This window comes from Ruditapes philippinarum, unplaced genomic scaffold (assembly GCF_026571515.1).
Source record: "Ruditapes philippinarum isolate M1 unplaced genomic scaffold, ASM2657151v2 ctg3025_1_1_1_1, whole genome shotgun sequence".
Taxonomy (NCBI): Eukaryota; Metazoa; Mollusca; class Bivalvia; order Venerida; family Veneridae; genus Ruditapes; species Ruditapes philippinarum.
In genome coordinates this window covers 58,316-84,349 of record NW_026853145.1, presented here as the reverse complement: position 1 = coordinate 84,349, position 26,034 = coordinate 58,316, and the positions used below count along the sequence as shown (strand labels likewise).

At 33.3% G+C, this 26,034-nt stretch overlaps 2 protein-coding genes across 2 annotated transcripts; one reads left to right on the top strand and one right to left on the bottom strand.

Annotated features, from left to right (window-relative positions):
* Positions 1 to 783: 783 nt before the first annotated feature.
* On the bottom strand, positions 784 to 7,201 carry LOC132734928 (toll-like receptor 4). Its single transcript, XM_060721815.1, has 2 exons — positions 7,070 to 7,201; positions 784 to 4,446 (listed from the first exon to the last, which is right to left on the bottom strand). Exon 2 carries the CDS (start codon positions 4,374 to 4,376, stop codon positions 1,803 to 1,805), a length of 2,574 nt encoding a protein of 857 aa, XP_060577798.1. The 5' UTR covers positions 4,377 to 4,446; positions 7,070 to 7,201; the 3' UTR covers positions 784 to 1,802.
* Positions 7,202 to 15,829: 8,628 nt separating this feature from the next.
* LOC132734912 (carbohydrate sulfotransferase 11-like) lies at positions 15,830 to 23,836 on the top strand. The gene is made up of 4 exons (XM_060721794.1): positions 15,830 to 16,109; positions 17,563 to 17,676; positions 21,354 to 21,385; positions 21,715 to 23,836. Exons 2-4 carry the CDS (start codon positions 17,586 to 17,588, stop codon positions 22,888 to 22,890), a joined length of 1,299 nt encoding a protein of 432 aa, XP_060577777.1. The 5' UTR covers positions 15,830 to 16,109; positions 17,563 to 17,585; the 3' UTR covers positions 22,891 to 23,836.
* Positions 23,837 to 26,034: the final 2,198 nt, after the last annotated feature.

Genomic DNA, 26,034 nt, shown 5'->3' with positions numbered 1-26,034 from the left:
GAGTATAAATGTGTACATATAATCATATTTTAACCTTGTTATTAATGTGTTAATATAACTACTATATATATGCATGGCCCAGCGCTTCGATACATATAGACAGAAGCGCTTATATGCATGATAATAATAAACTTTTTATTTATAGAAGGTAATATATACAAAGTTTACACACACAAAAAAGAGAACATGTATATACTTTTCAGTACGGCCTTCTGATTTTACAATAATGCAATTACAAAGAAAAAAAGCATATTGCAGTAACATTTGTAAAAAAAAAGAACAATAATTGTAGATCTACATGATGTATAAAAAATTTGAATTCTTTTTTAGCTCACCTGTCACAAAGTGACAGGGTGAGCTTTTGTGATCGCTTTTCGTCCTGCGTCCGTCCGTCCGTAAACTTTTACTTTAAATGACATCTCCTCATAAACCACTAAGCCAATTTCATCCAAACTTCACAGGAATGTTCCTTTGGTGGTCACCTTTGAAAATTGTTATAAGAATTTAATTCCATGCAGAACTCTGGTTGCCATGGCAACAAAATGAAAAAACTTTAAATATCTTCTTATAAAAAACCGAAAGAGGTAGAGCTTAGATATTTGGCATGAAACATCTTCTAGTGAGTGTCTACCAAGTTTGTTCAAATAAAAGCCCTGGGGTCAAAATTGGCCCCGCCTCAGGGGGTCATTGATTTTCCCTATATGCATATAGTAAAAACTTAAAAAATCTTCTTTTAAAGAACCCAAAGAGCTAGAGCTAAGATATTTAGCATGAAACATGTTCCTTATATGAGTATAGCAAAAACTTAAAAATCTTCTACGAAAAATCCGAATAGCTAGAGTTCAGATATTAAGCATGAAACATTTTCTAGTAATTAAAGTGTCTACAAAGATTGTTCAAATAAAAGCCCTGGGGTCCAAACTGGCCCTGCCCCAGGTGTGTCATTGTTTTTAACTATATGTGTAAAGAAAAGACTTGGCCAGCTAGACCTTAGATATTTAGCATGAAACATCTTCTAATGGGTGTCTACCAAGTTTGTTCAAATAAAAGCCCTGGGGTTTAAACTGGCCCCGCTACGGGGGCCTATATACAGGTGAGCGACTTCAGGGCCATCATGGCCCTCTTGTTTTGTACATGCAAACGAAAATTCATATATTCTTTAATGTAAAGCTAAGATATTTTCATTTGTCTTGCTGACATTAATTATAGTACATATAGATAAAATCACAATAATTAAAAACATAACAATATCAACATTATCAACAGTTACACTATGAAGTGGTGTTGGTTGGCATTTTAATTTTCATCATGTAGCTAATTGTACAATATGAAAACGATTTTTACAGCTGTTTTTTTTTTTTTTTTTTTCGAATATTTTTTAAAACAGCAATGCTGAAATGAGAATTTTTTTAGTACTAGATCTTTAAAAGCGAGTGTTGATTTATTGTGAGAGAAGTCAGTATATATTCTCCTCGGTTATCCCTTCAGTGGCTTATAAAGATTTTAACAGGTTATATGGCCATATATAAACGGTTATATTGATTTATACCTTGAGTTGCTAAGCGAAAGCTATGTAGCAAACAGCACTTCATTTATTGCCTGTGAAGAATGTATATATCGAATTTATAATACAAACGTTCATTATAGAAAAAGGAACATAATTTCATGAATTGACAACAGTCGTGTACGGTACGTGTATATAGTTTATAAAAACCATACGATTATCAAATGCAAAGAGACTTTACAAGCGTGCAGTATTATAAAACAGTTAATAATAGTTTGTTTATGTTAAACGCAGAATACTATCGTCGGAGCCAGTCTTCAAGTTGCTCATTAAATGAATTTATGTTACGATAAAAATTACAAGGCAACGGGTACCACAAAACCTCCTTTGATTTAATCTTTGTCCGTATAAATGAACGAATCTCTGATGTCATATCTATATTAGAAATATCACCTATTATAACAGGCAAAATGATATTCCGTTTTGAGTATATGCCCTGATATGCAGCTAAATTAAACTCAAAGGTGTTCCAATAGTCATTACAGTAAGATGGCGTCAACAGTGCTATGACTTTACGACTTTTACGAATAGTTTTGGGTATGACACTGTATAATTTTTCATTGCCATCAAATTCCTCGCGAATGATTAATTTGTACCCTCGGTTTTCAAAAAATGGGTATACGTGTTCTGTAATTGTTCTATGCAATGTGACGCCATTGGTGATGTCAAAATGCTGTTCGTATGAAATGTAAGCGTCTATTTGAAGCAGAGGTTGTTCTTGATCATCCGGATGGTGATATGGGTCTATTTTGACTCTCCCTATATACCACAGATAACGTATTTGCCAACGCTTGTAATAAAGTAATGCTATAACTGAAAACACAAGTAATAATCCGACAAAACCGACCACACATGACGTCAGCACTATCCATGACGTGCATTCATACATCAGTTGTTCTGGTAAAATGTCAAGTGCCGATAAACTTATCACAGTTTTATTGATATATAAGCAATGAAGTTCGTCTTTTTGAACGATATTAACTTTTGTGTTGGCAAGCCAATTGATAAGATCTTGATTGTTACAGTCACACAATAGAAGGTTTCCGGTTAAAACAAGTTCTACTTCTCTTTTCGATGCTATGTAGTCAAGCGCATCCCTATTTTCTCTAGATATATATTCTATTACATTATTAAACAAATCTAGCTTTTGAAGATGTGCCATACGCCGTAACAAGAAGTTTACGTTTCTTATCGAATTGTTAGCTAAATTCAGAGTTTTTAAATTTGTCAAATTATGAAATATATTGTAAGGAAGTTCTTTTATTGCATTGTTACTTAGATCTAATTCTTCTAGTTTTTCCTGACTCGAAAAAGTTTGGCAATCATTGTCTCTGTTTAGAGAAGGGCCAATCTGATTGTTTTGTAACAGAAGTGTTCTAAGGTTCCCCATGTCGACAAGAGCACGTGGACTGAAGTACGTGAATCTGTTGTTTGACAAGTTGAAAAATTGAAGTTCTGTTAATCCACGCCAAGGTCCAAGGAAAGCTTTTAATAAACAGCTTGAAGAATCTAAATATCTTAATTTATTTGGTCCAAATGTCAAAGATGGCACAGGGATTCCTAATTTGATGTTGTTCATGTACATTGTCGTCAAATTTCTTGGTAGATCAATTTTGTCGTCTTTTTTATTATGACCATTCAAATGATTTAGCATATTGCTTATCTGTTCATTTGTGTTGTTGTCTTTATTTGTAACAGAGTCGTCAATAGTGTTGCTATATTGATAACTTATATCCAGCGTTTCTAGACTTTCTAATCTCCGGAAGTGGTCCAGAAATTTTCCCGAATCAATTTTATTTTCCTTTAGAGATATATATCTGAGAGTAACGGGAAGATTTTCAACACATTTAGGATCTATGTAAATAATTCTATTCCAACAGAGGTCCATTGTTTTAAGTGAAGTGTTTGTAAGCCCTTTCAGCATATTTTTTGTCAAACTTATATAAGCCGGAGAATTTCTACACCAAAAGTTGAATCGTATCATTTCTATATTTGTTTCATTTAGCCCAATGGTAGCGTTTTCAATGCCATCTGAACAAAGATGTCGATTATCCGTTATTACTAATGTTGTAAGATTTACCAAACTTCGGAATACATTTGGAGCTACTTTTATGACGTCACATCCTTCAAGATGTAAATGGGATAAAGGAGTTTGTTTGAATTGTTTGAAGGTATTTTCCGTTAAAAAAGGCATATCGCAATATCCATTTTCACCATCCAAATACAAGGCCTTTAGATTTGATAGCTTAGCAAATCCTTCGCTAAATTCTTTATTAGGTAAACCGTCTAAATGCAGATATCTCAGAGAAGTTGCAGACGACAAAGCAATATCCGGATAATAACAAACACTTGTATATACACAATTTCCTTGTAGATACAATTGAAGGAGTCTTCTTAATGGTTTAAACAAATCGTCTGCGTACGAACCATTCTTGTTTAAATAGTTATGATCCAATGTTAATAGTTTTAGTTGCATTAGACCGTTGAAAACTCCACTTTCTAAGAATTTGATTTTATTACGACTAAGCCTCAGTGTTTGTAAAGTTGAAAATCTTGCAAATGTTCCAGGTGAAATTTCTCCTATATTATTATTGGATAAATTAAGTTCTATAGTTTTGTTAGGAACACATCTGAATATATCAGATACATTTGTAAGTCCTAATTCCGAGCAATCTACAGTTAGCCTCTGTAAGTCAACTTTACAATTACATTGTTTGAGAATCTCCACTTCTCCACGGGTAAAATAGACAATACTTATCCATAAACACATTTGGATAATGCCTAGTTGCCGGTACATGGTTTGTTGAAACATCGTTAAGTTAAAACATCAATGATTAAAACATTGATCAACATAAGTTTATTTTCATACGAAAGCTAACGATCTGAAAACAAACAAAAAACGAAATATCACCCGCTGAATCGTGCATACATAGAATATATGAGCTGAAATTTAATACTCTTGTTTCGCCTCTATTGCCCAAGAGTGAACACTAATCTTTTATATATATATGATTCATAAGAATGCACGCCTTGTGAAATTTTATTACATTAATTGATAATGTATATATCCATCAATAAGTACGTTATATAACTCGCCAACAAGTTAGATTACCCATCAACGATTTATATTACCCACCAACAAGTTATGTTACCCACCAACGTCTTATATTACCCACCAACAAGTTATGTTACCCACCAACAAATTATATTACCCACCAACGTCTTATATTACTCACCAACAAGTTATGTTACCTACCAACGTCTTATACTACCGCAACCAACAAGTTATATTACCCACCTACGTCTTATATTACTACACCAACAAGTTATGTTACCCACCAACGTCAACGTTATATTACTCACCAACGTTTTATGTTTTACCCCACCAACAAGTTATGTTTACCCACCAACAGTTTTATATTACCCACCAACAAGTTATGTTACCCACCAACGTCTTATATTACCAACCAACAAGTTATGTACCCACCAACGTCTTATATTACTCACAACAAGTTATGTTACCCACCAACGTCTTATATTACCAACCAACAAGTTAATATTACCCACCAAACGTCTTTATATTAATCACCAACAAGTTATGTTACCCACCAACGTCTTATGTTACCCACCAACAAGTTATGTTACCTACCAACGTCTTATATTACCAACCAACAAGTTATATTACCCACCAACGTCTTATATTACTCACCAACAAGTTATGTTACCCACCAACGTCTTATATTACCCACCAACAAGTTATGTTACCTACCAACGTCTTATATTACCAACCAACAAGTTATGTTACCCATCAACGTCTTATATTACCAACCAACAAGTTATGTTACCCACCAACAAATTATGTTACCCACCAACGTTATATGTTACCCACCAACAAGTTATGTTACCCACCAACGTTTTATATTACCAACCAACAAGTTATGTTACCAACCAACGTCTTATATTACCAACCAACAAGTTATGTTACCCATCAACGTCTTATATTACCAACCAACAAGTTATGTTACCCACCAACAAATTATGTTACCCACCAACGTTATATGTTACCCACCAACAAGTTATGTTACCCACCAACGTTTTATATTACCCACCAACAAGTTATGTTACCCACCAACGTTTTATATTACCAACCAACAAGTTATGTTACCCACCAACGTTTTATATTACCAACCAACAAGTTATGTTACCCACCAACGTTTTATATTACCAACCAACAAGTTATGTTACCCACCAACGTTTTATATTACCAACCAACAAGTTATGTTACCCACCAACGTTTTATATTACCAACCAACAAGTTATGTTACCCACCAACGTGTAATATTACCAACCAACAAGTTATGTTACCCATCAACGATTTATATTAACAACCAACAAGTTATATTACCTACCAACTATTTATATTGTCTACCAACAAAATAATATACCCACTCAAATGTTTGATTAGCAATCCACAAGTTAGTTATAGTACCCACACAAACAAAATTGAATAAATAAATAAAAAAAAAAATAAGTAAAAAAATAAATGAAAGATAAATAAATATAAATAAATAATAGAAATGAATACAGGTAAACACTGATCATTTCAAATAAACTACTTAGAATTATATCTTCAAAACATTCAACATTATGTCTAAATTATCAAGGAATTTCAGCAGGTCAAAAATTCGAATCTGTTCCTTTGTCCGGAAAAAAGCCCCGCTAATTTGGCTATAACAAACTTTTTTCCTGCCATAATCGTATCCCGGCGGCGCAGCCTCACACAGAACGTGTAGGCCACTGTCTACATATTTTTTTTTAAAAAGTGAGAAAAAAAAATAAAGATAATAAATGCTCGCCGAGTTGCATTAAAACACCATGCGTTCAGATCCATGCTAATTCTCACGAAAATTTAAAAATATAAAATATTGTAAAGTGTAAAATAAAAAAAAATACACATTGCAAACTTTTTTCTCATAAAGTACCGAAAATGTGTCGGAATATGTAAAAATAGCTCTTACTGCGTTAGTCACGCAGTATAAATAAGTAAAGTGATAAATAATGCAAATCAGTGATTAATCGCACATAACATGTAAATTATTACTTGAATCTTTTTTTTTACTTTTCTTAAAATCTAAGAACATTTTTATAAGTTTGATTTTCTTGAAATATTTTGCTCATCTGGATGCATGCCGCTCAAAATATTGTCAGAATGCTATGCTTATAATATCCTATCGTGTGCAATAGGCGCACACAAATCCCAGACATTTCCTCAGTGGGAAAACAATATCTTGAAACAAGGGACTCCAGATTGATAAACAATTTAAATAAATATATAATAAACCTCATTATTTTAATGTGCATATAAATATAAAAGAGCTATTAAGATGTAGCGCCTGGGACGCTTGGAAGAATGCCAGATTTATGTTATATGTACCTTATTTTTCAATATATATATTCTTTAACATTTGATATTTTTTACCAAAAGTTATTAAAATCCCTACATACCTTGAAACATATCCAGTATATTAGCTTTTCATAAAAACCGTTTGAAAATTATTTTAATATACTGGTTTACTAACTAACTCTGGTTTATCAAACGCTTGATTGACACATCACATAAATAACACTTGACTTGCTTGATGTTAGCTAGACATTAAAAGTACACGGATCTATACATGTATACAGTCAAACCTGTTGATAAAGGTCAACCAAGGGAGAGGCCGAAAATGTCCTTTAAAGACAAATGGTCTTTATTTGGAGATTAATTTGTTATTTTTCAATCAATGAAAAGTTGTTTTAACACGACCTCTACACACATGTTGATCTTTATACAGAGGTGTTCGTAGATAGGGTTAACTATACATTGTTTTATGGACGGGAGTTGTGCTTACAAGTGCGTGCGTGTGTTCAATATGGAAAAACGGGAGCGACTGACTCGAAACCTTACTATAATGTTTGTACAAAAAACCTTTTTCACACAGTACGATATTGTTATTAATTTAGTAAAAAATAAGAACATTACATGAATAATCTAACCGCTAAAGATATAACACAGATGTCGTTGGGGCAAAGGATGCCTTTTAATTCCCATTCGGTATTTTTATAACCACCTCTCCTGCCTTACGATCACTCGCTGTCGGGTGCCCACATTTTAACGATATTTACGGGCCCAAACATTGTCCGTTTCTCATAAAGAGGACAGTAGTTACTAACGTAATTTATTCAGCAATCTATCACATGATTTAGATACATAGAGGATATTCAAGTTTTTTCTATAAATACAGGAATTATTTTCATCGAGTGGTTTAAAAAATAAATTTTTAGAATTTAGAAGAAAGAAGTCTGGCAAGACACCAGTGAAAATATGGAAAATATGTTTCACTTCAGTTAAAAGTAATTTTTTACAGTGAAAATACAGAAAATGAAAATTATTTCATCATTTTTTCTCCATTATTCATTTATAGGTATATTATAAATTTTGTTATTATTTAACGATGACAAACATTGACTTCGGAACGAAAAAATAAAAACGACAAATGAGCCGTGTCATGACAAAACCAACATAATGGGTTTGCGACCAGCATGGTTCCAGACCAGCCTGCGCATCCGCACAGTCTGATCAGAATCCATGCTGTCCGCATACCAAGTCTATTACAAGTAGAGAAACTGAAAGCGTACAGCATGGATCCTAATCAGACTGCGCGGATTAACCCATTATGTTGGTTTTGTCATGACACGGCTCAAATAAGAAGTTTAACACAACAAAAACTGTTTTCTGTTTTTATCGTTTCCTGATAAAGAAAATCTCACCATAAGTTTTGAGAACAATAAAGCAGAAGGTTCGTTGGAATCTTTTTTTTTTATATATTTTTCCCCTTCAATTACTTAATTCTTTCTATTCGAAATAACAACATATTTTATGGTATCTGTTTCTTCTATCACAATAAATGAAGAATGTCCGTAACCGGAACAAATGATGTCTCAGCAGCCAGTGTCCGTTTTTGCTATACAGACCTTATGACCGTAACGATTCTATTCAGCCCAATACAAATAGTTTCGTTTGGCACACCATTAGGTCCAGCATCCGGCTGTCCGTTAAGAGCGCATAAACATGAATGGCAAAGTTTGAAGTCTAGACCCGCGCTGTTGGTGATTCGGATATGTTCATTACTGATATAGAGTGTAATGATGTCAACATTGTCAGCAAGAGCGTCGACGATATGCATCAAACTTTAATTGAAGGGCAATTGTCGCTCGGATATACTGTGATGTTAGGAAATAGTCCCTGCGTCTCTGCATCGTTCATTTGGTCATTATCATCACCCCCTTGAATGGAAATAGTCATGAAAATATAAGAATATTTTAAAAACATTGAACAGACCATTTTAGAAGAAGTTAGAAAAATATATGTGTATAATGATCAATCTTGCGAAGAATTTAATTAATGTTCATAAATAAACATTTACAAATTAATTATGTGAACACTTACAAATGAACACTAAACTATACGAAATGTAAACAAATAAACGGAAATTGTTGGTTCAAATTATATCGGTGAGAAAGAAGATATAATCAAACTTTCCTTTATCTAAAAAGGCGGTGTATGCTGTTGGTAAACTTTTAGACTTTATAAGTTAGCTTCTGAGTTGGTCCATATATAGGCATATCTCTTTGCTCCTCTACGTAAAGTAAGACAAGAGCATCGCTAATTCTCTCGGGCTTATAAAAAGCATTTCTATACTATATAAGCTTAAAAGGAAAATTATGTAATGTTACTCCTTGAAGAAACTCCTCGATACCGATTGTGTGTGAGTATAAATCAGATTGCCGAGTGTTTTGTTGTTCTTTCTCTTTTGTATCATAGTCAAACATGACAGCACGTTCCCTGTTGTCATAATATGAAACCCCAGAAAAAATGAATATGATATTTCTGCCCCTTTCCCTTTCTCTGCCGTCACAATAAGTAAACCCCAGCAAAAATGAGCCAATCAACGGGCATTATCTGGAGTGCGGGTAACTGATACCTGCACTCCAGTTACCGCACTGTGCATGTATATGTATACAATTTAACTCTGACACTTTTTCAACAGGCAGGTCCCCAAACTATGATACAAACATATTGTTATTGTTGAATGAAATAAAAACACAGAGAAACTTCTTTTGCGATCATTACGTTTTTTTTTCAAAAAGAAGTCCTTTTATGACCTTAAAACATACAAAACATTGGTTAATGTAATAAATAAAAGTAAGCAAAACAACTAACATGATATAATGCATGAAGTACTGTAGCATAAAAAAAGAGTAAAGAAATACTTACATATCGTTCAGTTGAGTCATGCAACAGTTAATACATAGGAACTTACGTATTGTCAAACCATGTAGCGTCATTTCTATGCGCGGATATGTAACCTTTTGGTCGTACAAACACAATTTAAATATAATGTAATTGGATATACATTTCATGAGCTTGCTATTATTTTTCTTTATCAACCTGAAAATAGGAAAAGCAAAAACAGTAGGTTGCTTAAATTATTTCAGCAGATTATGTCATATATCAAATCATTTACATAAAGCAAACGCATAAGACATTATACATCCCGGTTAAGGCCTCAACAGCAGTAGGCTTTTGAAGTAACTAAGATGTACCAGCAAATCTTAATGTGTGAAGGCTACTTTTTCTTGAATTCGTAAAATTTAAGTCTAGGTGTAAGGGTTAGGACATGTTCTATTTTGAAAATCTTGTACAGATTTCTACAGACCTCCCACAATGACAAGTAACAGATTATCAAATTATCTCTTGATAATGGGTGTAATGAATGAAATTCCAGAACAATTAGAGCTAAAAGGTAAACATAGTAGTAAAATGGGGTAAAAATGATGTTGAAAAACTCTTCAGGAGAACCAAAGTTGTGGTATATTCGAATTCCAAATTATTCCGAAAATGATTATGTCCCCGTATTGAACTCAATCAGGGATGTAGTTTGTAGGCGGCCAGATAGCTCAGTCAGTAGAGGCACGGTACGGTATTCCGAGGGTCCCATGTTCGATCCTCGGTCAGGCTGCGCATTAAAAAAAAATGAAGGTGCTTCACTCATTACTCATGGAGAAAAAAATATTTAGTGAGTAAAGTATGTAAGGGATCAATTTGGAGGGACCTTTATTTTAGGGAAACCTCAGATGATTCCTACAATGCAGAATTACAGTCTGATTGCAATTAAGTGTTGTATTGCTTTGAAAATTGTACATCTTATCTCTAAATATAGTTGTACAACTAAATCCTACATTAAAATGACAAGTTAAACTACCTCTATTTTCGATACATTGATAGCTAAAATGTATGGCCGGTATTTTTATCTTTTCCTTCGTCGCCGGCATGTTTTCAACAAATTGATTATAAATGAAATGTAAGAAATTACACGACATGACGAATGTGACGTTTTCATCTTTGACGAGCTCGATATTCCCGCGTATATTTAAACCGATATTGACCTTAGATTCGATGTTCTCCATTGCAAGAATATGAATCATTTTGTTACTTTGTAATTAGCAAGGCTTCATAAATGATTAAATAGTACAAGAGGAGCATTGTATAAGAATGTTTGTCATGGTTATTAATTATAATGCATACATGTATATACTTTTGAGATAACTTCTTTACACAATTCATAAAAACTTCACATTTATTTAACCCGTAATAAATCAAGCAAAACTTTAAGACTCTATAATTATTATCATAAAGTTTTTACGTACAAGATACTGGAATGCTTTCCTCTGTTGTTTGTTCAGTAACTCCACTACCTTCTGATGTATGTTCAGTATTTCTCGTCATCTCTGTTGTAATAAGTTGACTTTTTGAACTTGTTTTTGGGAGAGAAGACAGGCTAGTTTTACTTTCCTTACTCTCTGTTAGCCATGGCTTTTCATTCTTCTTTGGCCATGAAAAGCCATTACTTTTGCTCTTCGTTGACCAAGGAAACCTATTGCTTTCGCTTTTTTGTGGCCATAAGAATCCATGACTTTTACTCTTAAATCCGGTTTGAGAGTTTTTGTCTTCTTTAGATGATGAACGTGACGATTTGTATTTACTACTGTGTAACGATTTTCTATGGGAGTCTCCTGATTCGGAAGAATGACCTTTTACTGATGCCTTAGATTCAGAATGTTTTGATTCCTTTGACGAGCTTTCAGATTTTGTTTTAGAAGATGAAACGCCCGACTTACTGATAGAGTTTCTCCAATTATTATTAAATGTGGGCCTTTTAAAAAGCCATCCACCCACATCTCCAGCTTTATTTGATCTAGAATTTTCTCGAGAACCAGACGTCTTTTTGCCAGATCCATCAACATTACCCCAAGAGCTCCAATTAGTTTTTGTATTTGAAGGTTTTTTTAATACTCCGGAGTTACCAATTCCACCATTTTTGCGTGATCTAGAACTATCTCGTGAACCTGATGTTCTTTTACCAGAACGGTCAACATTACCCCAAGATCTCCAATTTGTATATATAGGTTTCTTGAAAATGTTGAAACCACCAAAGCCTCCAAAATGACGTGATCTAGAATTATCTCGTGAACCAGATCCTTTAACACTGCCCCATGCATTCCAGTTTCTATTCGTTCTTGTAGGCTGTTTTAATAAAGATCCAGTCCCAAACGTGTGTAAATCTTTATTATAAAATGTTTTTTGGTTTTGAAAGTTATTGCCGTATATTCCCCATGTTGACATTACTACATCAAATGAAGCTGCTAAAATGATAAGTTTCAATAGAGTACCCAACATTCTGAAAATATATCATAAGTTGGCTCAATACATATAAGTAACCCTGGAAGGCACCTAAAATGTGTACTTTATACACCATTGTCGTCTATAATCATTTCTTTTGTTCGAATCGAAATAATATTTTTTGTACAGGTATGTTTTCATAAGCATTTGAATTCCTCTTAATTTTAAGAACTAGTAAAATGTAGGTGAATAGTTATTGTTTTCTTAAATCAGCTATTTCTTTAAATGTTACGTTAAACCATAAACTATATAGATATGTGAAGAATACTATTAAAACGTTCAAAATGTATAAATTCACAAAATATATAAATACACACTCTATATTGCTATAGCTCCGTAAGCGGCTATGTGAATATACTGCCGTTACTTCATTCAAAGTGAATGGTAGAGATGCATTCGACAGATATGCAGTGGAGTATCTATTGCCTTCCCTGTATTTAAATTGTTAATTAATGTGAGTCAATAAGATAGGGATGGGGCGTCCGTGCCTGAATGGTTAAGGTCGTTGACTTCAAACCACTTGCCCCTCACCGCTGTGGGTTCGTATCCCGACAGGGACTTTGGATTCTTTCATGTGAGGAAGCTATCCAGCTAGCTTACGGAACGTCGGTGGTTCTACTCAGCTGCCCGTTCGTGCCTGAAATAATGCATGGAAGGGCACCTGAGGTCTTCCTCCACCAGTATAGCTGTAACGTCGCCATATGACCTATACTGTGTCGATGTGACGTTAAACCCAATCAAACAAACAAAGAGATATGGGAAGCTATTTTGAGATATTTATATCAGATACTAACAATTACCCAAGTTATTTGTTCTTATCAGTAATGAAAGTATGAAACTGCAATTCATGATTTAATTTACTAAACTTATCTTAATTGTTTTTATTTTCTTGGCAATGGGTCTGTCTACAAGACACAATTGATAAATTTTCAACTTTTCATTAAAATTCTAGAATAATGATAGACTATCACTATTTCTACAATCTTGACTAATTCATCATTCTATCTTTTATTTAGTTAAACTGTATCAAAATATATTACCTGTAAATATCAATTACTTATCATAACGCAAATTGTTCAGCTGCTAATTAATCCCTTGTGTTTCTCTTTCCTATTACTCAATGATTTTATTTGTAGCAATTCACCACCCCAAATGGAACTTGGAAGGGCCAATAATTTTTGCCGCAAGTGTTACGCAGACAACTAATCCTTTAACATATACTAATTCTTCTATAATCAGTATTTACAAGTTCTTATGTAGGTGATCATTGATGCCTCATTTAACACTGTCATAATCTCAAAGTAAAGATAGATTAGCTATATGCACTTGTGAGAATACCCTTCGGTTCTCCGAGTTCAGAACACAAGTCGTTCATTTTGAAAGAAAGATGTAGAGACATGTTCTGTGTTACAAACTTTATAATGTTATTTGACATGTGTGTGTGTGTATTTTTATTTATCTCCTGGCTTCGAGATACTATGTCGTGGCCACGAGATACTATGTCGTGGCCACGAGTTACTAAGTCGTGGGAACGAGATAACTAAGTCGTGGCCACGAGATAATTAACCAATCAGAATACACTATATATATATATTATGATTCTTTTTAACTTAACAACTTACTTTAACATGCAACGTTAATCTTTGAAAATACTGAAGATATTCGCTATGAACTTGTCTTTAGGATCATATTACAAAGTCACCTTCCAAGGTCCATCACACAAGAATTTTGACTATAGACCTTTGTTGGGACAGTTCTGTGATATAATTGGTCAGTTTGTACGTACTACGGCCTGTTAACCTTGTTTATACGATAACTTGAGAAGGAATAAGTAGGGACATTGCCCATGGACAGTATAAAGGAAAAATCCTTGTCTGAAGGGACAAGCAATGGTTTATATAACCCAGAAAGATCATTGCACCTGATCAGTAGATGACATCTAATAATTTCGAGGTCATTGGGTCAAAAATCAGGGTCACAGTGACGCTAAATGTAAAATTATTGACCAGTCAATAAGTTGTATAAATGGCACTTTTACAGGCTGGTGAAGTAGGGGCATCCTTGTACTATAGCACATGTCTAGTTAATTAGGGAAATTCATATAAATGGTGTAATCTGATTGGTTATTTATCTCGTGGCCACGACATAGTATCTCGTGGCCACGACTTAGCTATCTCGTGGCCACGACTTAGTAACTCGTGGCCACGACATAGTATCTCGTGGCCACGACTTAGCTATCTCGTGGCCACGACTTAGTAACTCGTGGCCACGACATAGTATCTCGTGGCCACGAGATAAATAAAAACACACGCATGTCACCTTTGTACCTCCGTAGAAGTAGCTTCAATAATAAATGAAATAATTAAATATATAACTTCGCTTATTTTTGTTTCACTTCATCGAAGATTTTTCAAAAGAATTAAATGTTAAAATCATGTCCACGTTCATGCATGAAAAGAGTATTATATTGCATTGATTAATGAGTAATCGACATTCATAATACATTTACTGATGCTTTTAAATTAATACCACAAACTATCTATTCAATTGTTTAAGTTGGCATTGTCATTGTCTAATAATGAAATTAACTAGATATGGAACAACATCATTAAATCTATCATCTAACAAGATGTCCATATTGTCTAGCGAAACTTAATCTAATCTATATCTCTTTCGGGAAAAAAAACAAAACATTTATTCTTAAATTGAATATTTTTAATCAGATGTTAAGGTAACGTGAACGGTAATGCAACTACTAAATTATGATAAACAGAAAAATCAATGTTAGTTTTCGCCTTCTGGAATACTTCGATGGTAAAATATCCTGCCTATAAACCACCTGCTAGTGAAAATATCCACTTTCTGTAGGAACATATGCTGGTTAAATGTCCAACTTTTTGGAACCATCTGTTTTGAAATATCTGTCCTTTAGAAACAATCAGCTGAAATGTAATCCGGTCTGAGAGATCAATCTGCTTGTAAAATCACAACCAAAGGGTCCAGCGCTGCGGTAAAGGACCAACTCTTATAACGCGTAAGGAGATAATACTGTCACTCTTGAAACAATTAATTTATTACGATTTAAAATCCCCTATGCGCTTACATTTGTCATGTTGGCGATTGCTATGTGTAATATATTTTAATTTTTAAAAAGAAAGAAACTAATACAAACAGTATGAACTAGCTAGTACATTTACACTAATTTCATGCGCCAATATTTTGTATTTCAACTAAGGCAGAAAACCAATCTTTTATTTGCTTTGTACGTAGGCTTTAAAATCAACAAAGTTGGGGTCATCGTAATTTCAGTTTACCAACACAAGTGGTCAATGTTTTCTCTATTGATTATTAATATTGATCAGTCTTTTGTAACCGAGTTTTATTTACATGTGTATATGAATTACATACAATATGACCATTTGATAATAGAGTTACTTTTTCTGACGAGATCACAGTGATTATGCAGGTCATGTGACCCTTAGGCTGACTAAATATCGGATTAAGATTTTACAATCGAATAACTCCGCAATGGTGAACATTTTATGACCTCAACACTTTTGAAAGACCATTGTTATTGCGAACTTAAGTATTTATATATGTTGTTTGATTCAATAACAAAGTAAGCAAAATTGTAATTTTTAACGCATTTTTGTATTTGGTTAAAAAGGAAAAGCTATAGTTTTGTGTTTCGTACTTACGGATACATATCAACAACAATTTGACTGTTTGGAAGTGAATAGTGGAACGTCTCTGTTATAGCAAGTAGGTGCTCTTGTTGTTGTTATTGTTATTGTTGTTGTACCTCTCGGTAAATTTAGGTATTCGTTGTTTAAAGAGTTTAGGTAGAAGTTATTATGGGCTGCTGATACGCTACCGGACGTTTGTAATGTCATATTGAATCTGGTTATAATATACCCTCTACTGAATTGTCTTGTCTGTCTGCTTGTGTCACTTTCAGTAGGTTGGTAAACGGCCCAGTTCAGTTACAAGAGCATTGTGCCGGCTGATATTCAATACATTTTCAGCATTATACCGACGGGCAGTTGCCGTATTTTTTACTTGCCTTGTCTGTCACACAAATAACATAGAGAAGTTGAAATAAAGATAAGGGATATAATGTCATAAGACATGTTATATTAAAATTTAATCGCCTTGACACAATGTTAAAAGGTATAACACTGTGCCTACTGAAGTAGCCAGATAGGTTTGGTTTGGTTGGGAGTCTATTTCAAGTTTAAAGAGACTCCACTGAGGTTTTTTGACATAATGGGACTGAAAATATTTGTTCCAGATAAATGTGCCATTTGATGTAGGTTTAGACCATTAATCTTTCAGATTTAAAATTTCATATCATTCGCGAACTTCGTTTTTCCAGAATAATTATATAAATTGCAAAAATGACCCAAAATGAAAAACGTTTAAACACTTTTCATTCAAATCTGACTACGAAAAGCATATAAAATACGATTTTCAATTTATTTCAAAGTATATTTCTTACTATCTTTGCATATATTTCTGTTTAAAGTGTCCCAGCTCATTTATGTAAGAAATTCAAATGTTAAGTTTTTATGCTTTTAAACCTCAGTGGAGTGCCTTTAATTGCGTGTATAGGAGTTGAGAATGTAGTAGAATTTCAAAACAGGGAATAATCGATGATGTGTTTGTACATTTTGTAAATTATTTGATTTTTTAGCAAGTTCAAAAACGGACGTGAGTTAATTTACAATTACTTTATATATCAACAAGAAACCTAAGTGATCTAATCGTCTAAACGTGCCACCGGTATTATCATAACATAATCTCTCAAATCTGGTTACTTCATATAATCCGTTCTTAATACAAATGTTAAAATACACGATATATCACAATATGGGCATTAAACAATATGACCTTACCTAAGGGTGTCAACCACAACCTATTTACTAAATGTATATTATACAAACGAAAATTAGAATTAAATGTCTTTCTTTTTTATGATGTCTGACATATTGTAGATCTTTAATCAGAGGTTAAAAACTGTTAAACGGTTCATAACAAAAGGCAACCGTTATAAATAACAACGGTTAGGCCAAGTTTAACATAAGTTGACATTTCCACATATACTTTATTTTCCCTTAAAGCGAGAGAGCAAGACCGCTATAATAGATATCGCATGCCTTTAAAAGTCAATTCGATGACGAATCCATGAATTGTTTAATCATTATTCTCTTTGTAGAAAAGCTGAGGAGATAAAGTTAAATGATGAAACATAAACGGACTGTCGTCTGGGCGTTACGACTGTTATTGTGGATCGGGTTAGGAATATGTTCCATTGTGATTCTATATCAAGGTATTATATACTATATTACTTGCATTTCACGCGCGGAATCATTACCAGTTTTATAGTACTGCACGTTTGTAACATCGCTTTTCATTGGATAATCATGACGTTTCTATGGTTTTATATACACGGCTGCAATCAATGTATGAAGACATCTCAATTTTTTTCCGCAAAAAAGTAAGTTTACTTATTATGAATTCGTTATAAATATTCCTGACAGGTTATATGACCATATAAAAACGGTTGTTTGCAATAAAATTCCAAACAACCGTTTAGATAGGGTCATAAAACATGTCAAAAATCTCTATAACTAATATTATAATATTCTACGTTTGTAACGTTGCTTTTCATTGGAGTATCGTGACGTTTATATAACCCATATTCACGGCTGCTGTCAATTTATGAAATTATGTCCTTTTTTTCTATAATAAATATAATAATGTATTATAAATTCGTTAGGTAATATGGCTGTATAAAAACGGTTGTTTGCTATATAACTGGTCACTTCGAAGCTCGGGTTATATATATAAACAACGTTTGTACAGGGCTATATAACTTATCAAAAATCTTTATAACAAATAATATCAAGTTATCATAAACGAATCACCATTTTCATAAAAAACGTGTAGAAAAGGGAGGTTATTTTTATTATTTTAGAGTGGTTTGTAAAACGAATACAGTATCATTGTTGGTTTTGGTAGTTATCTAACTTTTAACCACATCTTCAACATCCTACATCTCTCTTCAAATGCACCAGCCTCATTTTCCGTATCTGAACTTCGTGAAAGCACACGCAGTTTAATGTCTCATTTATTGCATGGTGCAATATTGAAATATATGATGTATTTCGATATATAATAAATGCAAAACCAATCTAAAATGGATTTATTGGGACACTATAATATTCATACATTACACAAGCAGGCCTACTATCGGAACACCATAATACAGACACACTATTTCCCTTCAAGCAGGATAAGCATTGATTATCTTGTTACAATCTTTTACATGAGTTACATAACCTTATTGAATAAAACATTAATCGATTTAATAGCTGACTTGAACAACATTGGTAATCTTCTTATCATAGACCCGTGCCGCTTTTGCGACTCCGTAAAAATGGTATAGCACGGCCGTTCATATTTTGACGTGACGTCATTTTGCTTTATACAAACATAGCGTAAAGACGCATGTACATTGTAAGTGCGTCAATGAAAAGTGATTCTTACTCACTTTAAACGGTCTTTATTTTGGATATGTGATAAATAAAATAATTAATATATACTTTGAGGTTCATTACTGAATTTATTGAACTCTCGTTGAATAAAAACAAATGAGCCGCGTCACGACAAAACCAACATAATGGGTTTGCGACCAGCATGGATCCAGACCAGCTTGCGCATCCGCGCAGTCTGGTCAGGATCCATGCTGTTCGCTTACAAACTCTATATCAAGTAGAGAAACTGATAGCGAAAATCATGGATCCTGATCAGACTGCGCGGATGCGCAGGCTGGTCTGGATCCATGCTGGTCGCAAACCCATTATGTTGGTTTTGTCGTGACGCGGCTCAAATATTTTTTGCTCGTCAGATAATCGATCGCATAATAAGATCAAATAAGAGATGAACTGATTATCAATGATTTTATAAAACTGCGCGTGTGTAACTTCGCTATTCATTTAGAAAATAGATATCAAATAAGAGCGCTTTGTTATAGAAAAAAGATTTAAATTCTGAGTGCATTGCTGTAGAATTATGTACAGTTCGAGTTCAAATGCGTAGCCTAGGAATACAATCACGAAGGCCGGTAGGCCTGGATGATTAATTATGAAGCATGTTAGAAGGAAAAACCGAAAAAAAGAATTACATTTTAACATGCTTATTAAAAGGAGAACTGATACAAAAAATAGATCCTTGTTGAAATACATTGAGCGTAGAATTAATTTTCCTGACGTCATTTTGCTGTTTTATAAATTCATTATAGGGGCCTATAAAAATGTCAGACATGTTATATAACCATGTATAAACGGTTGTTACTTCATGTAACGGAAATGTTACTTTACAACCATTTACACTGAACCATGTAACATATAAGACATCTTTATAACTGATATTATATTATATAATATATTTATTACTAAATGTCTTGGACTCGTAGTCTCGTAAAATAAAATTATTCTATTCAACAAGTTCAATGACATCAGAACATATATTCATTCACATCTTTGCATATAAAATTGTTACTAGATTTTACCATTCACTGAAGCTGACCGTCTTAATACCATGTCGCAATTGACATTACGCCAGAGAAGGGATCGCTCCGCCCACTGATTCACGTGACCCGGTCAGTAAGAACCTTAGACAAAATACGGTACCGATGTATTCGCAAAACTGTTAAACTACTTATGTTACCAATGAAGTTACCTTACATAAATTTTGTATATATAAAATTTTGATGCTTTTAATGGTTTTATAGAATAGTAGATCTATTATGCAATGTACTCGTATTAATGTATTAAGATATTTTAAAAATGTCAAAAAAAAAATAAATCTGCATTCACTTATTAATGACGCATGAAGCGTTTTGCAAAGATCGTGTTATTTCTTTTTGACTTCAATGAATATTTAAAACTGACAAAATATAATTATATCTTTCAATTTCAAAGAGAGACTATATGTAGAAAAGTATATGATATGATCGTTTTATTTTGAAATTGAAGTAAAACAGTAAAATTATATTAGTGACACAAATAAAATTTAAAATCATTTTTTCGTGTTTTATGTGCGAAATTAAATATAGATAATACAATAATTTGTTCATGAATTGTTAAAACTGATTGAGAAAATTGCAAGACCTTGCTAACGTTTTATGATACATGTATTTGATTATGTATTGTTAACATACATTTGACATGATTTACGACACAACACAACGTTATTCTCTTTAAAATACACACAATTAAAACTCTTCACATAAATCAGACATGATGTTATTGGTATTAGTTTGTATTAAGTAGATCTATTTGAATATTTTATTTAATTTATTGAACTTTAATAGAAATATTCAGGTTAGATATTTTTACCCAATTTTTTTATTGTATTTACTCATTATATTTGCATTTTACGGCTGCGTTTTTATTGACTCTATACGTTATAAACAAAATATGTCATATCATCTGGATATTCTGGTACCTTATAATATGCAATGTGATTATGAATAGATATAATGGAAATAAAAAAATGGATTTCTTTAAACCTTTTCCCTTTTCAATGCATTGTATAATGTTTTGTACTTATTATTTCCAAATGTAGAAATTTATTGTCCTTTTGTATAATAAACTAACTTACTCGAGCTGTCAATATGTCAGTATATTCTGTGGCCTCTGCCAGTTTGATTGACAGGCGGTGTAATGTCATTTAAGTTTTTTTTTCTCTCTATTTTTGGAAACAATATAGCTACTAGAAACTAGTTGAACGCCTTTGTACCTGTCGTTCCACACAAGCCTGTAATAATAAATATACGGGTCCTCCTGTCCAGTCAATCTGTGTTTATCCCGTGATGTTGCTCTTTTCTTGGCATTGATTTCTTACTTTATTTGAAAATCTCATACATTAAGCAAGGTCAGAATGACGTGGACGCTGGGTTTCCTTTCCTTTTGTATATGTTGGTTTTTTTTTATATTTCAGGTTTATTTAGTAGAAGGGACCCAGCTGTCAAGGTATCTATATCTCTCTCTATATATATATTACCCTTTTTAAGAAACGGTATGCGGGCTCGGACTTTGAATGCGTCCTCTTGGTTCTGTAGATGTTAATGCACGAAAAAAGATGCATTAACCCTATATTAATACACGAATGAGGCTTTAAATGATATATACATTCCGCAATCGTAAATCATTTGCCGTATGGAGGATTCTCTTGGTTTTGAAACTATAATAAAACGAAAAATATCGAAATATGCCGGATTCATTCGAGCTGACGACGATCCGATTAAAATTTCATCATTTTTCTGGAGTTAAAAGGTTTAAATTTTATTCTCTTTTTGCAGGGTGTTCAGCCAAATATGTTAGAAGTGAATGCTGTCAAATATCATGAGACAAATAAAGTTGATATAGAAAAGGCCATGCCAGTTTTACAACTATCAGAAAGCGTACGCAAGGCATGTTCTGCTGAAGTGAAACAATCAGGTCCATCTCGCGTTCTTTCGACTTTACAATATATTCCTGGTAAAAACATACTATATTGTCCCGTTGAGAAAATTGGAACAACATTTTGGAGAAGAGTATTTTATACATTTGCATTTAAACATTCGAAAGACAAGTTACCGTTTGACATCCCTGAAGAATTGGCTCAGGAAGAGATTAAAGATCATTTTTCTAAGTCTTATTCATCCGATTTCCCAACTGATTACTTTTCATTCATGTTTGTACGAAATCCATTTTCCCGCCTTTTATCAGCGTACGTTGACAAAATTGTTGCCCCTAATCCGTTCTACTGGCGGCAGTTTGGTGCGCTAGCAGTTAATAAATACCGCCAAAATGTTAATAAGACAGCCGTTAGAGGTCACGACATAAGTTTCGCTGAGTTTGTGAGATTAGCAACTGATATGGAAAGCACAAATATGTATAAAGATCCTCATATCAAAAGTATTGGAACTAGTTGTCATCCGTGCCATCACAATTATTCATTCATAGGGCGGATGGAAAATTTCAAGGAAGATTCTTTATATGTTTTAAAGAAGATTGAAGCGCAAAATGAAATGATAAAAACACTGGATAGTCAATGGGACACGCTGTCTACAAAAGCATCCATTGAAGTTAATATCGAGTATTGGTTTGACAGTAAATCACAGATATCTAAATACATTTCATGGGAGAAGGCGTTAAAGAGATTTTGGCTATATATGCAGATGCGGGGTCTAATAGAAAAAAGACTACCGCTTAATATAACAACAGATAATGTTGAAAAGATAAGTGCTAAAGACTTTGAAAATCTTGTGAAAGAGGCCAACAATGCCTCAAATAAAGCGGAGCTAAGCAAACAAAAACGTGATGTTAAAATAGAAGCATTTACTAGCGTAGAACCCTCTCTTTTGAAGAAATTTGTGTATGTGTTTCGAAAAGATTTTGAATTGTACGGATATGATCCATCGCCGTCGTATATATTTAAACGTGACGACACAAAAATAACGACGAAGTTTTTCAATTATCCACATTTGAACTAGTAACTATGTCAACAAACATATCGATGTACGGTATATCAGCTGATGATGATAAACCGGAGTTTTATCTAGAAAGGAACTATGGTTGACTGATTGGTATACTCCATCATTTGTTTTGTCCTATATATGTGAATGCCAATGCTTTACTCTCCAAGTTTTATTTGACTTTTGTATGTGACTGGCATTATTCCTTATTTTGCATTATATAAATTTAAATTGAAACTTTGAATGGACGTTTATATCAATTTTGACTTGTGAAGTCGACCAAACGTTTCATGCAATTATACTGAAAATAAATTTTGATACCACAGGTGATCAGTATAACTATGGGATTTTACTCACTAAAGTTGAAACAGTATGTGCCTATAGACCCTTAAAGAAATCATGATCACAAAGCAGGAAAAAATTGCTTTTTTCGCCGATTCACACATTTTTCATTCACTATCGTATATAAATCGGTGTGAAGAGTTGAATAAGGCATTATCAAGTTCATTTCGTAGGGTGAAATCATTCAATCATCCAAGCGCCTTATCCGGTCTATACCGGAATATGGTATTAAGTGTGGTGTTCCAACAAATTTGTTAGTCTCACTCATAACAATGTGTTACTTTTAGAAAAATGGCCAGTACATGTGTTAATGGCCAGAGAAGACAAAGAAAGACAAAGAGAAGACAGAGAAAACCTTGATATCATGTGTATGTAATTAAGTTTTTTGTTTTGTTTTTTCTTTCAACTAGTTATGTTATTTTGTGTGTAAGTAACTTTGAAAGAAATGTTAATTTAGTGTTTGCTGATAAGCATTTACAAAATTTAATTTAATATAGCCGATTTACTAAAGTAAATGTGTTAAGATTCGTTTGAAATACTGCATTTCTATCGGACAAAAATTATTTCAAACACGAAATAAGGTTTTAAATAAACTCTTTATCATTAGCTGAGTAAGCAAACATATATAAAATTACATTGAAACTGAATAAATATCACGTAAATATCACGTACACACGTCGTTTATTTAACAGGAAAAAAAAGTTGTCTGTCAAGTTGAAGCTAGTTTAGTCCGCATTTACAACAACATTGGTAGGAAACTACGTTATCGCGCACCTGCAAAATGCTCTCAATCGGACTGGGCTTTTTTTTGTTAAGGAAAAATAGGTTTTTATTCGAATATCAAAAAAATAATGTGGCACACCAAAGATTGGCTTTAGTACTTGATGTATTTTTTAAAAAAACGTTTAAAGTTTTACTGCCTAGTTTAGTCCTGTTAACGGGGTAAAGTTTTTTTTCCTACTTCCTGCTTCAACTCGGACTCCCAGACTTAATTTATCCCGTTTTCAGGCTTAAACCAGACAGTAAAACAGTCCAAATGAGATCATTTTGCAGGTGCGCGATGATGTAGAATCCTACAATTGAACAACATCTTCAAGTCTTTTGTAGTTCAACACTCAATTACCGCCTTCGTGATCTATGGGTTAGAGTCGATGACTTCTAATCCAGTTACCTCTCTGGCGTGGGTTCGATCCCCGGGAGATGCTTTGGTAGTTTAGCGCAGAGGAAGATAGTCTAGTACTGGTGTCAATCTCCAGGAACGATGGTTAGGAAACTACCCGCCTATATGACTGAAATACTGTTGGAAAAAGGCGTAAAATGAAACAAACAAACAAATCAACACTCAGTTTTCTTTTTCGACTTAATAATTTTGCAATATACAGTGCGTTACTCTCTTAAAAATGCATTTAAAGCCATGTAAAAACAAATAGTTTATATATATATAGAATTTAAAAAAAAAACAAATGCAAACTCCTTTATATTTTGACCCTGGGGAAAAAGAAATAGATCTCGCAATTTCACGATGTCCATTCCTAAATTAGCTTTGGTATTTTCTAAAAACATGCCTATACTTAGCTGAGATTCTTGTTATTTTTTTTTCTATTTTTAACTGAAGTTAATTTAAAAGTAGCTGAAATGTTTATATGCACTATATTTTAAAAAATTTGTTCCTGATTTAGCATTTTTTTCCTCATCGCCTATCATTCTTTTCAAACTTTTATGTAACATCATTATATCAAACGTAAATGATAAACAGGTAAACAGGTATTAAAATTCCCGGCGGGAGGGGGGGGGGGATAAATTATCTAATCTATTTGCTTTCTAAAATAAGTTTGAAGTATATTTTTTCTTCCTGTTTCGCTGATAGATATTGGATAGAGCAACGGGTAAAGTCCATTCGTTATCATTATCAGTTTCGCAAAATATAGTTTATTGGCCTTCGTGATAGTGCATTATTCTACAATTGATGTCTATTTCCTAATTAAACTTGAAAAGTCGCATCTAACTGAAATGTTGACGCACTTTTTTTTATCTTGAGCATAACTGTCGTTGGAAACAGGCAAATCCCCTTAAGCAGGGCCAAGTAGAGGAACCATGACCATTACTTCAATCAAAGGCATGGTTAATATTAAAAGGTGTTTCAATAATTAACAATTTATTTTTTTAAACTGTCGACCTGGCCACTGAATGTGACAAGTTTTGTGTATGTGCCTCAAAAGTATGCTTAGTTCTTTCAAAAATCAATTAAATAATGACATTTTTTGATGACTCGATTTAACCAACGATGTACTTTTATGAAAGCATGGCCGTGATCTAAAAACTACAAACTCATCACAAGTTGTTTTAAAGAATTATATCTTTAAATCAAGATATTAGAAGAAAATATCTCACTGAATGACAAAAGAACATGGACTGGATATGACTATCAATGCACTATCATATTACATACTTAGTATCATCTTTATGAGCAGCATATTTCTGCATACTTCATGTTTCACCATGAATGACAAAGCAATGCAATGTGTGACCTTGACCTTTGTGCAGTGCGAAAGAAACTTAACTATGCCTTACCCTAATTTTTAAATTATTGCCCCTATTTATTTTACTGTTTTACACTTTGAACTTTGTATGGGACATAACCCTGAAACCTTCAGAGATATCAACAAGAAGCTTTGTAGGTAGATAGCTCTCATAAAGTATAAATGGAAGTGCATAAGAACCAAAACTTTGCCTTGTTACTGCCTTTTTTCATTTTTACACTGTGAGCTTTGTCAGGGCCATTATTCTGAAACCACAAGAGGTTATGAACAAGAAACTTAA

Bases quoted from the DNA above. Each gene is read 5' to 3' on its own strand.
- LOC132734912 (XM_060721794.1), top strand. From the start codon at position 17,586: ATGATGAAACATAAACGGACTGTCGTCTGGGCGTTACGACTGTTATTG. The intron at 17,677-21,353 runs GTATTATATACT...TTTATATTTCAG, and splicing joins CATTGTGATTCTATATCAAG to GTTTATTTAGTAGAAGGGAC. The intron at 21,386-21,714 runs GTATCTATATCT...CTCTTTTTGCAG, and splicing joins GAAGGGACCCAGCTGTCAAG to GGTGTTCAGCCAAATATGTT.
- LOC132734928 (XM_060721815.1), bottom strand. From the start codon at position 4,376: ATGTTTCAACAAACCATGTACCGGCAACTAGGCATTATCCAAATGTGT.